The sequence below is a fragment of the Herpailurus yagouaroundi genome, unplaced genomic scaffold (assembly GCF_014898765.1).
Source record: "Herpailurus yagouaroundi ecotype Mexico unplaced genomic scaffold, PumYag 308, whole genome shotgun sequence".
In the NCBI taxonomy this organism is placed as follows: Eukaryota; Metazoa; Chordata; class Mammalia; order Carnivora; family Felidae; genus Herpailurus; species Herpailurus yagouaroundi.
Window position 1 is genome coordinate 3,685,324 of NW_024412525.1, and position 12,613 is coordinate 3,697,936.

The 12,613-nt window shown below is 52.2% G+C and overlaps 1 protein-coding gene across 1 annotated transcript; it reads right to left on the reverse strand.

Moving 5' to 3' along the window:
• Positions 1 to 4,999: 4,999 nt before the first annotated feature.
• Positions 5,000 to 12,558, reverse strand: LOC121021590 (tubulin alpha-8 chain-like). Its single transcript, XM_040462067.1, has 5 exons — positions 12,343 to 12,558; positions 10,477 to 10,699; positions 9,228 to 9,376; positions 7,067 to 7,747; positions 5,000 to 5,394 (listed from the first exon to the last, which is right to left on the reverse strand). Exons 1-5 carry the CDS (start codon positions 12,541 to 12,543, stop codon positions 5,101 to 5,103), a joined length of 1,548 nt encoding a protein of 515 aa, XP_040318001.1. The 5' UTR covers positions 12,544 to 12,558; the 3' UTR covers positions 5,000 to 5,100.
• Between the last annotated feature and the right edge of the window lie 55 nt (positions 12,559 to 12,613).

Consider the following 12,613-nt stretch of genomic DNA (forward strand, 5'->3'; position numbering starts at 1 on the left):
GAGGGTTCAGAGGGGGTGGGGCAATGTCTGCTGCTGGACGAACTGGCCATTTGCAGATTCCCAGGGCCCTCAAGGACGCCTGGTGGATTTAGATGCCTCTTCCCGCTCCCCCAGAAGATCGAAAGCCTTGAATAGTGTCTACCTCCTTTCCTGCCGTTCATGTGAATGAATCAAAGGTGAATTCTTGTACTTCAAGTAAAAAAAGAGAAGCCAGGCATTCTGACCTCCCACCTACAGGTGTAGCCGCACAAGTGGCCATCTGCCCGGTTGCTGCTGACACTATGGCTGAGGACTAAAACACATCCTGCACCCTTGCCTTCTGCGACTGTCCTCTCCCCTCGGCTGGGGAGTCTCTGCCCCCGTGGGCTGCAGCATTGAGGTGTCTTTCTGTACTCTCTGTCCTTCTGTACTCTCCACTGGTGACCTCACGCCCTGACCCTCAAATCCTGACTTCCTGGGTTTCAGAGCATCTGGCCAGCCCCCAGGCAACTTCAGCTCAACATCTGTTAGAGGCTGAATTGTGCCCCCACAAAATTCATGTGCTGAAATACCTCCCAGTGGTACTGTATTTGGAGATAGGATTTTTTTAAAAAATGTTTATTTTTGAGAGAGACAGAGTGCAAGTTGTGGAGGAACAGAGAGAAAGGGAGACACGGAATCCGAAGCTGGTTCCAGGGCTCCAAGCTGTCAGCACAGAGCCCGATGTGGGGTCAAATCGCAAGATCCACAACCTGAGCCGAAGTCGGACACTTAACCAACTGAGCCACCCAGGCACCCCTGGAGATAGGACCTTTAAAGAGGTAATTAAGATAAAGGCGTAGGGGTGAGTCCTATATGACTGGTGTCCTTGTAAGAGAAAATTAGGACACAGACAGGCACAGAGGGAAGACCATGTGAAAACGCAGGGAGAGGACGGCCATCTATAAAGCAAGGAGAGGAGCTTCAGAAGAAACCAATCCTGCTGAGAACTTTGATCTCGGACTTCCAGCCTCCAGAATCCTGAGAAAATGCATTTCTTTTGTGGAAGCCCCGCCCCCAGTCTGTGGTACTTTGTATATGGCGGCCTTAGAAGACTAATTCAGTGTCGAAAGCAGAGTTCATCTCCAAATCTAAATGGAATAACGCGGAAGGACAGCATCTCATGCGGTCCAAGGCAGAAATCCAGTCATCCACAACTCTCTCCACGTGCCTCATCAACTGATCACTAAGTACTGGGATTCTGACCCCTTCTCTTCCCCGTCTCACTGCTCTGGTTGAGGCATTATCCATCACCTGGATTACTACAAACGCCTCTCTCCCTCCACCGCGCTGTGAGTGGTAACCCGCCCCTCTCAGCACTAGTGACACTTTCGGGCGGGACAATTCTTTGTTGAGGGGAGGTCTGTCCTGTGCTTTGTAGGATGTTGAGCAGCAGCCCTGCTGTCTACCCATGGCACGCCACAACCCCCCACCCCCAACCCCCCAGCTGGGACAGCCATAAAGTTCTTGCAACATCACCCCAGGTTGAGAACCATTGCTTTCAGGACAGCTTATCCCTGGGTGCTGGCCCTTGACAGCCACCGAAGATTTTATACAGGAGAAAATTCAAACTCCTTTGCTGCCCAATGGGTTCCCTATAGCATCTAGAGTAATCCATGCTGTGTAGTGGGCGCTCAATACATATTCAAGAAAGAAAGGTAAAATCAAGGTCATTTACCGCCATCTTTTTTTTTCTAGCTTCCCCTTCTTCCGTCTCAAGTTTCAGCTACGAACTACTCAGTCCCTTGAATCTAATGTACCTGTGTTAACCCATAGCTTTTCCTCTCCCTGTCTCTGCCTTGAGCATCCCGCCCTCTCTCTATACCCCAACCCACCTTCAGTATCTGGCTCAAGTGCCAGTCCTTCCGGAAGCCTCCCCCTGGTGGAGCTGGGGCTTCCTGGCTCCTCTGGGCACACCGTGCACATTTCTCACCCCAATTGGACGGCTTTGGGCAAGAGGGAAGACTTCGAGAGGCAGCGGATGGGTAAGCGGGAGGGCTAGTGCATTAACACCGAATGCCTACAAGAGGACTCGCGTCACGAACTCCAAAAGGCCAAGGAACTAGAAGCCCTGGGAAGGTCCGCAGGTGAGGATGCAGGAGAGGCAAGAGGAACGAGCCTGCTCAAAAATTCCCAGGATCCTGCCTTCCACCTTAAAACTGGCAGACACATCAAAAAGGAAACAAAGTTACACCCCAGAGCAGTTGAATCTAAAAGGCTCTGGTGCCCCGTGGTTCAGGCACAGTTCAGGGAATATGCAGGAACAGCATGGAAACCAGGCATTAGTGAGCAACAGCACCAGAGAGAGAGAGAGAGAAACCGCCAAGGCCTCCCTCCTATCCCCTCTATACTTTGTTGAGGGCAGGTATTTTTTGTTAAACTTCTGATACGAGCTAGCTGCTTTGGAGGTGCTCTAAACTTCCCTGTCACTTAGGCTAATTCCTTTTAGCGTTGTTCTGGATCACCAGCAGGATAACCACCCTGCTCTCCAAGGACTCCACTTTCCACAGGGCTCCCGGGTTCTGGGTCAGTCACAAACGGAAGGTGGTGGTACCTGCCGGTGTAGACCCTGTGATGGCCAGGACAGGAGTCCATCTGCCGTGAGCTCCAGTAAAAATGCCTTCGAGAAAATCCCAGCTGAGTCAGGGGAATACTTACTTTAGGCTCATGCTTTAAGTAGAGTACTTGTGAAGACTCTAAGTGCCTAGGGCACTTGGCTGGCTCAGTAGGTTGAGCATCTAACTCTTGATTTGGGCTCGGGTCCTGGTCAGTCTGTTTGTGGGTTTGAGCCCCATGTTGGGCTCCATGCTGACAGCACAGAGTCTGCTCGGGATTCTCTTTCTCTCTCTCTCTCTCTACCCTGCTCGCACGCCCTCTCAGGCTCTCAAAATAAATAAACATTAAAAAAAAGAAAAAAAAAAAAGACTCTTAAGTGCCTTTAAATTTCAGACCACAACTCCCCAGGCAAGAATTTCTCTACTTCTCCATCCTTAACCCACCAAGGACTCCCTAATTTGAAAGGAACCCAGGCAAGGCTCTCTCTGGGGACCCAGGGAAATGACTGTTTGGGGGTCGGTGGTGGGTGTTGGGGGAGGGGCATTGAATCCAGACACAGACTGAACAAAGATTCTTCCTGCATATTTTGAAAATCTACACAGAAAAGGGATATAGGAAGTGGGAAAAGAGAATGTGACTTACACTTATTCCAGTTTGGGGCCATGGGAGAAGGTAATGGCAGCTGCGGGTTTATCCAAATAAATTATCTAGTTTGTTCCGCCCACTTGTAACTGACTCACTTTATCTGGTCTCTCATCACAGGAGAGCCTCAGGGTTAGGTGTCCAACCCTCATTGGCCATTCTCCTTCCCAACGCCTGGGGCACTTGTAGGGGAGGAGAGGTCTCTCAACATGGTGGTTTGAACCAACAGAGGAAGAAGTGCTAGTATGTGTGAATTCATGTGTCCAGTGAGGGAAAAAGCAGGGAAAGAGTTAAAAATATCTGCTCTTGGTTTCTGGATGAAGATACCGGCAGAGCAGGCTGGATGTACTTGCTGAACACAGACAGATCCAGGTCCTTGAATGGGCACTGGCCAGGTTTTTCTAACCTCCTTCCCTTCCTTCTATACCTCAACTTCACCTCTAACCCAAGCCCTTAAGTCCTTGAGGACCTTCACAAACAGACCCATTGCCTGGGACTGGTAATTTGCATAGGTCCACAGCCCCTATTAAGTACATGCAGCTTCACTGTTAGGGGTCAAAATCTTACGGATCTGAGCACTGTGCTAATGAGTTGTAGGATACTAAGCCGCTCCCAGGGATCAATCAAGCAAGGCTCATTGACGTTGGGGATTGGTTCCTAGGTTAACATTAATAAACTTGTCCCCTGAACCCAAAGCAAGGTCACTAAGTGACCCATTCAGGTAGCCCCAAGGCTCACTGGTGCCTAAAAAAAGCAGAGACGCATCTGAGTGAAATGCTAGGATTAAATGTTTGAAAATCAAAGCAGTTAGATTTAGGCCAAAAACACAGGTCCTACCCATCTGGGTGTGTGTGTGGGGGGTGGGGGGGGGTGGGGACTGGGCTGGGTTCTCCTCAACGGTCTTGCCAGGGGCAGAACCTGGCCCCATGGAGATATCCCTCCTCTTCAGAGAATACATTTCTGCCTTGCTGAGATTTGTTAAGCACATTAAAGAGAAACCTCCTTGAACCTGGGCTGTGCTAGAAGGGTTCATCCAGTTTACTGCTTAGCTCCTGCCAGGCCCTTCTCCTGACTGATGCACTGATCTCTAAGACTTTATGTGGCTAGATCCTAGAACAATAAATAGTCCCTTTCTCAGCAGGGACCCCTATTGAAAATAAAAAATACAGTTTTTGCCTTAAAAGGCTCATAATCACTTCAAAAATTATTTCAGATGTTCACAGCCCCAGGCTAAAGACCCCTGTCTTTTGGAATGCTGGTTCTTGGACCCAGTGCCCTTATATGGCATCGGGGTAGAGCCCTAAATTGTTAAGATGGCCGCTGCAGAATGGCCTGTGAATTCATGTGGATTCAACCTCTACTGCCCTCTGTTGGCCATTGAGGAGGGAGGAGGGGTTAAAACGCTGGATTCCTTCCTGGCATTGAGATCGAGACAGATGTTCTGCCCCAGAATGGCAGGGGGGACAGATAAACTTTCAGCAGCTTTCACCAGAACCTCTACAAGGCTTACCTTTCCTTGCGGTGGGCTGGGGATAAGGGGATACACAGGGAACCACCACATGAAGTCAAAGCACCACAGCACGGGTCCTGAGCCCCTGAACATTAGTCAGGTGGTCTGATTGCACGGGACAGCACCATCGATCCTCCATTAGGTATTCCCCTGGCTGCAATCCCTAGAGGCAGAGGCCACCCTGGCCCTTAATTTATAGAAGGGCAACAAGGCAGTTGGGAAAGTTAGTGAAGGCCCACAGCTGGGCAGAACTCCACATCACAGAGCTCCACATCACTTGAGACATTGATTGTATTTGTAGGGGGTTAGGGAAACAGTGGAACGAGAGACACAAAACCGGGGAGAGAGCCCAGGTGTTGCAGGTGCTGCGACCCCTAGAACTCCTCACTCTCGTCCTCGCCGTCCATAGACTCTGTTCCCACTTCTTCATAATCCTTCTCCAGGGCAGCCAGGTCTTCTCGGGCCTCAGAGAACTCTCCTTCCTCCATGCCCTCGCCCACGTACCAGTGCACAAATGCCCGTTTGGCATACATCAGGTCAAACTTGTGGTCGAGGCGGGCCCAGGCCTCGGCGATGGCCGTGGTGTTGCTCAGCATGCAGACTGCCCGCTGCACCTTGGCCAGGTCTCCCCCGGGCACCACGGTGGGCGGCTGGTAGTTAATGCCAACCTAAGAAGAGACAGCAAGTAGTGTAAGCCCTGGGTTCTGTGTTCCCTGGGAGGGGTTCCCATAACTGGGAAAGGGGCCGGTCAACCGGCGTGTGACATCTGCCAGGCTGCAAGAAGCACAGGGACAACGGAACAAGTTAACTACCACCAGAAAACAAATCCAGAATGTGGGACTTTCAAGATGGTAAGGCTAGTCCCTTCAAAGTCACCATCAAGAAAAAGGGTGGATGTTTTACATTAAAAGATTTAAGAGATGGGGGTGCCTGTGTGGCTCAATTGGTTAAGCGTCCAACTTCGGCTCAGGTCGTGATCTCACAGTTCGTGAGTTCGAGCCCTGCGTCGGGCTCAGTGCTGACAGCTCAGAGCCAGGAGCACGCTTCACATTCTGTGTTTCCCTTTCTCTCTGCCCCTTCCCTACTTGTGCTCTGTCTCTCTCTCTCTCTCTCAAAAATAAACATTAAAAAAAAAAAAAAAAAAAAAGACTTGAGACAAATATAATGCCTAATCCTTGATTATACCCTGACTTTGAAACACTGACTATCGAGCACATTTGTGGAAATTGGGAAAGTTTGAATACTGACTAGGTATTCTTACTTTAGAGAAGTGTTATTAATTTTGTTAGACACAAAACAAACTTGTGTGTAATACCTATGAGTTTATATGGATCAGCAAAGCAAAAATAAAGGAAACCTAGCAGAGTCAGATGTTGAATCTAGGTAGTGGGTATATGGTTAACTAATCTCTCCACTTTCCTATAGTTTAGAAAATAGTTAAAAAAAAATAGAAAACCTTGGGAAAATCTACTTTAGACATTGCTCTATTCAGAACGTATAAATACATTCCATATTCAGTGTTTGGGGAAAAAAAAAAAAAAAAAAAGGTCAGCTTCCCCCTTAATGCCTCTAATGAGAGCAAGCTTACTATTTCCTGAAGGCGGTCTACTCTTCCTCTGAGTAGCTAAAGCTTTCCTAATATGGAGCTGGGAGAATCCGCCTCCCAGACTTCCTACCCCTGGTTTCTAGTTCTGAGCTATAGGACAGCTCTTCAAAACTAGCAAGCAGCTATTATCTTTATGACCAGGAGTCCCTGCCTCGCCTCCAGTTGTGGTCACGTCTGCAACAGTGCAAGGAAGCTGTGTGTTTTTCTTAAATGCCTCAGCTGCCACCTTTAATCTTTCTAAGCGCACACTGGAACAAAACCCATAAAACTTAAAACTAGGTCATATGCCCAGTACCCTCTGGGAATGTAGACTGACGAAAGAACGGGGCATATAAACAGATTCTTCCGCATTACTCCTAAAGAGATTGCATTCATAGACTTCTGACCCACGTCTTGCCCAGCATCTGAATGGCAGGCTTTTCTGCGCTTCCAAAAGCACTCCCTTCCGAGGAGACGGATTCTGGGGGTATGTCCCTGGCACATGTGAACGACGGGTTCCCTGACCTGACTGGCAAACCTAGGGAGTGCCTATCTGCCAGGCTAAGAGACATGAAACCTACTTTTCCCTTTGTAAGGGCAAGCTTTCAAGTCAAATAAAAAAGTCGTGATTTGCCCGATTCTCCCCATCCCTAGCACTTCTGTTTCCATGCTCTGGGGCTCTCTAGGAACCTCCCCTCTAGCAGGTACGAAGGCAGCATGCGAATCCCTCCTCCCCCGCTTCATTCCCGGCTTGCCTTGAAACCCGTGGGACACCAGTCCACAAACTGGATGGTGCGCTTGGTCTTGATGGTGGCAATAGCGGCGTTCACATCCTTGGGCACCACTTCTCCACGGTAGAGCATGCAGCAGGCCATGTATTTGCCGTGGCGAGGGTCACACTTGACCATCTGATTGGAGGGTTCAAAGCAGGCGTTGGTGATCTCTGCCACGGACAGCTGCTCGTGGTAGGCCTTCTCGGCTGAGACAATGGGGGAGTAGGTCACCAGGGGAAAGTGGATGCGGGGGTAGGGCACCAGGTTGGTCTGGAACTCTGTGAGGTCCACGTTGAGGGCACCATCAAAGCGCAGGGAAGCAGTGATGGAGGACACAATCTGGCCGATGAGCCGGTTGAGGTTGGTGTAGGTGGGGCGCTCGATGTCCAGGTTGCGGCGGCAGATGTCATAGATGGCCTCGTTGTCCACCATGAAGGCACAGTCTGAGTGCTCCAGGGTAGTGTGCGTGGTTAAAATAGAGTTGTAGGGTTCTACAACCGCTGTGGACACTTGGGGGGCGGGGTAGATGGCAAATTCCAACTTGGACTTCTTGCCATAGTCAACAGAAAGCCGCTCCATCAACAGGGAGGTGAAGCCTGAGCCAGTGCCACCCCCAAAGCTATGGAAGATCAGGAACCCCTGAAGCCCGGTGCACTGGTCTGTCTAGGGTAGGAGAGAACACTGTTAGGGTACAGACGGCCTATCACCCGCCACCCCCCCCTTCTGTCTGCAAGGCTACTGTGATGCAACTACAACAGTATTCACTTCTATATTTAGAAGGAAAAAAAAAAAAAACTTTGAAGCATAACTTGTACTTAAGTGTATACATTTTATTGCATGTACAGTGAATGGCTTGACAAGTGTGTATACCTATATTACCAAACTAATCAAGATATAGACATTTCCATGACTCCAGAAAGTTCTCTCATGCTCTTTTGCTTTGCCTCTGTAGAGGTGAGAAGAGAATACCTACAAGGGGTTTGGAGCTCTAGGGGAGAGACGACCCAGAAGGACACTGCTGTGTGCATGTGGTGGCAAGTGAGGGGAGGGGGTAGGGCAGGCTCAGGTGGGACATAGGACTCGTAGTCGGAGAGCTGGGCCCTCTCAGCTCAGTAGCTCTGCCACCTGGCTGCAGGAGAGTGGGAGTTGGGGGCAGGCAGTGGTGGTATCCTGTTGAACATACAGGTTCCCAGGCCCCTCACTTCTGAGTGGAACCCGGGAACCTGTAGGTTTAACAAGTACACACGGTAACTTCTGATATAGCTGGGCCTTGGACTAGAAGAGCATCAATCTATACCGGACACATGGGTATCATAGTATAAAAAACTCTCCATTTATTTGCAATATATACGTCTATCAACTCATTACGTAGTACACCTGAAACTAATGCTATGCCAATTACCTCTCAATAAAAATACATTAAAAGCAGGCTTTATGCAAACTGGTAACAAAAAACACACCCCCCCCCCCACCCCGGAAAAACCCTTCAAGAAAATCCTAAGCCTAGGGGGTACTTTGCGTTAGAAAGCATGGAATCCCATTCCTCAAGTCAATGGAAGTCCTCAGTCTCGACTAGGGAGCAGCAGAGAGTATGTCTGAACAATCCCTCTAGAGGACCGGTGCCAAAGTGCTGGCTCCTAGTTGGCCTCACTCCTGGTTCTCAGTGCCTCAGGCAAGGGATGAGGTAAACTGGGAAGTGGTTAAAAACTAACCAGTAAGCAGGAGTCTCTCCCAGGCATAAAAGTACTGTTTAGGAATCTAAGAACAAGCCGGGCTGCCAAGGCAGCTTCCTCCTATCTGCTGGGGCTAGAGAGGGATCAAAGCTCAAAGAAGGCTTGGATTGGACAATTAGACCTGGCATAGCGAGGCACCAGCAGGCCAGAAGCCTGAGTCCACAGACTCAGGGTAGAACAGGTTATTCGGGCTGCCAGCCCTAGATCCACACCCAGGACACACAGCTCCCCCTAGGGGAAGCCAAGGAGACAGACAAGCGGAAGGAGCAGTAAGGACACGTGGGGTTCCTGTCAGAGCCACAGGCCTGTGGTTTCCGTTTCTTCCGCACACGGCAGGCCTCCCAGGCCAGGAAGGGAGGGTAAAGACACATTGATCTCCTGCAGGTGCCAAGGGCACCTGGTCCGCTCACCAGTTTTCGGATTCGCTCCAGCACAAGATCGATGATCTCCTTCCCCACAGTGTAGTGGCCTCGGGCATAGTTGTTGGCAGCATCCTCCTTGCCAGATATCAGCTGCTCAGGGTGGAAGAGCTGCCTATAAATGCCAGTTCTTACCCCATCTTGAGGGGAAGAAAGAGGGCAAAGGTAAGAGATGCTGGTCTCATCCCCCACAAGGACACAGGCGCTAGGACCTAGGCTGCTAAGCTCCCCTGGGTATAACCGCAAGACAGAGCATGAACAGCAAACAGCCTTCCAGAGACCCACTTGCAAAGTCCTTACCTGGGCCTGTGAGGGGGTAGGTCAGGGCGCCTTTAATAGTCCCTGCCCTCAGAGCCACTTGTACTTGCTGAGGAATCAGAGGATGTCTAAGAGAATCTCACCTTTTTTTTTTTTTTTTAAAGATTTATTTCTCTTGAGAGAGAGCATGCAGAGGGGCAGAGAGAGAGAGAGGGAGAGAGAGAATCCCAAGCAGGCTCTGTGCTGTCAGCATAGAGCCCCGCGGAGAGGCGGGGAATGGACAGGAGATCATGACCTGAGCTGAAATCAAGAGTGAGACGCTTAACCGACTGAGTCACCCTGGCGCCCCTCATTTGGCTTTTGCTTGGGATAAGAACATAGACTAATGCAGAAAACCCAGTCCACAGTTTACCATCTTAAAGATGTCTTTAGAAAGATGGGGGGAGGGGGAAAGTTTTCAGGAATAGGAAACTGAGGAGATCCAGATGCAGAAAGGAAGCAGCAGAGAACCCCCTGGGAGCCAGCAACAGCCAAGTTCACATAGGTCCACATGCTATTAAGGGGCCCGGTTCAGTTAAAGTTTAGCAGGGGGCCATTAAGAATGTTCTCAGTGCCCAGTTCCTTAGGCAATATTATCCTCAAGAGTCTGTGGGTAGGAGAAAGGAAGTTTAAAGTTTCTGCTTTCATATCCACACTTTTCTGCAGTCTTCATTCCGGGTCTGGCCCCTGACTCAAACATCTGGCAGTCTCCAGGCAGAGAGGATTGACTGATATCCCCTCTCAGCACAGAAAGCTCCCAGGACCCCTCCTGAAGTCAGAGTCTAGACAAAAGCAACAGACTTCAGTGTTGTTCTTGGCAGGGCGTCGCCTGCATTTCAAGAGCTTTTCCCCCTAAGCAGAGCTCCCCACAGACTTTGGGGCTCGCAAAAAAAAAAAAAAAACGTGGGCCAGAGGAGGGGAACCCCCCACAGCACCCACTCACCTATGACAGCAGGCTCTAGGTCCACAAAGACAGCCCGGGGCACGTGCTTGCCAGCCCCTGTCTCACTGAAGAAGGTGTTGAAGGAGTCATCACCGCTGCCCAGTGCCTTGTCGCTGGGCATGGTGCCATTGGGCTGGATGTTGTGCTCCAGGCAGTAGAGCTCCCAGCAGGCATTGCCCATCTGCACCCCGGCCTGGCCCACATGGATGGAGATACACTCGCGCTGTTGGGGGAAGCAGAGCAGTGGTGTGAATGGAGGAGGGAGGGTGTGTGTGTGTGTGGGGGGGGCTTGAAAAGGCCCTGGAAGCACCCTTTTATCTTTCCTCCCTGGAGCCCGAGGCCTGGTCTGAAACCCAAAAGACTAGGTTCCCTTTCCAGACCTCCCCACACTGGGAGCCAAACTACCTCATTTTCTTTTCATTTTCTGAGGGCTTGAGAACAAAGGCAGCTAAGCCTAGGTCTTCAGGGGCAGGAACTAGAAAAAACTGATGCCAAGCAGCCAAATCCCACTGCCTAGGGCCCTGTGTGCCGGCTGGGGTGGCACAGGAAGGCCAGAGTCTCACACACCAAGATGGGTCCCCCCAGGAGCCTCTAGCGCTGGACCCCTAGGAGGAGGGGTCTCCCCGGTGGGGACTCTGGGTCCTCCACACCCTGAAGGTGCTGAAGAGTATCAGGTCTGTTGTGGATCAACTGAGGAAGTGGCTCTGGAGTTACAGCCAATTTGAAAGTTTACCCAGAAACTCCCCTTTTGGGGGGCTATACCCCGACTCTGGACACTTGTCCTTGCCCACTGCAGTACAGAGTCAATCTAGAGAAGTACTGCTCAACAGTCACGAAGGAGGCAGCTCACTCCACCTTTCAGCCCTCCTGAGATAACTCCTGCAAGGGACAGACTCTCCTGTCTTCTGGTCCTTCACCCCCAACCCTGAGTCTCTGTCTGAAAGGGCCACACGCTGCCCAGACGCGGAGGGGGTCTTCTAAGACAGTCGGCAATAGTGTGGCAATTTCACCAGTTGTCCTGCAAGACGGCCTCAGGGCCTTTACACGGCCCGGAACACAGGCGGGGATCAAGATTCCTGAGGCCCTGGGGCCTGTGTTCACACCCCGAGCTCCTCGATGTAACTGAGGGACTTCAGGGGCTTGGGCACCAGAAGCTCAGCAAAGGATTTTCCTCCTTAGGCACCAGAAGCTCACGGACACCCCCGGACAGGTCTGGGCCAAGGTCTGACTTCTGGCCGGAGTTGGGCCGCGCAAGACAAAGGCATTCAGGGAACAGTTCAGAACTGGAGAAACCTGCTGGAGTTTGCAGGTCCGCCCAGGTCCGGCCTCCAGCGCGGGAGTGTGACTTCACAGGTGGGCGGGGACTGCAGCTGGGGGCGGGAGCCTCTTTGTCCCGGGCCGCAGCGGGAGAAACCCGGGCGGGTCCAGGTTCCTGACTCCGCAGCGCGCTGCACCGCGGGGCCGGGGTTGGGGGCCCCAGGCTGAGCTCAGCGCGGGACGAGCCCCGCCCGCGCCCCGCCAACCCCGTGCCCCGGCGCCACCTCTCTCCGGTCCGCTGCTGGAGCGCGCACTTCTCCAGCTCGCATTCGCCTCTCCCGGGGAAGGGGGCGCAGAAAAGCAGCGCTTGGAAGCCGCGGGCGTCCCGGGCTTTCCGCAGAGCCCCCACACCATGGTCACCGTGAACCCCCGCCAAACTCTCCGAGAAGCCCCCGCGCAGCCCCTCACACCCTGGGCTGCTTGGCGCCCCGGCCTCCCCTCTTTGCCGCACAGCCGGCCCCTACCGGGGACCCCCGGGCACCCCCAGCACGCTCCCCGTGCAGTATCCCCTCACCGTGCACTCCGCGAGTGCCCCCAGCTCCCTCTCACCATGGTTGTTCCCGACAGGTGACGTTTGCGGAGGGTCGTTGACTGCGGACGCGTTACGAGTCTCCAGCAACACCACGAATCCCGGTGCGGGGCGGCTAGTGGGGGGCTTATATAGCCCCGCCGAGCCGCCGGCCATGCCTCCCAGCGGCGCTCCCATTGGGCCGCGGCAGGACAGGGCCCCGATCCCTGCTCGTCTTTCATTGGGTCTTGTTCTCACCGGGGCCCGCCCCCCTCTCCGTTATTGGGCGGGAGCTTATGAAATATCCCCGCC

Coding starts and splice junctions, on each gene's coding strand:
- LOC121021590 (XM_040462067.1), bottom strand. CDS start 12,543: ATGAAAGACGAGCAGGGATCGGGGCCCTGTCCTGCCGCGGCCCAATGG. Junction 10,700..12,342: donor ACCTGTCGGGAACAACCATG/GTGAGAGGGAGC, acceptor TTCCCCCAACAG/CGCGAGTGTATCTCCATCCA. Junction 9,377..10,476: donor CCTAGAGCCTGCTGTCATAG/GTGAGTGGGTGC, acceptor CTTCCCCTCAAG/ATGGGGTAAGAACTGGCATT.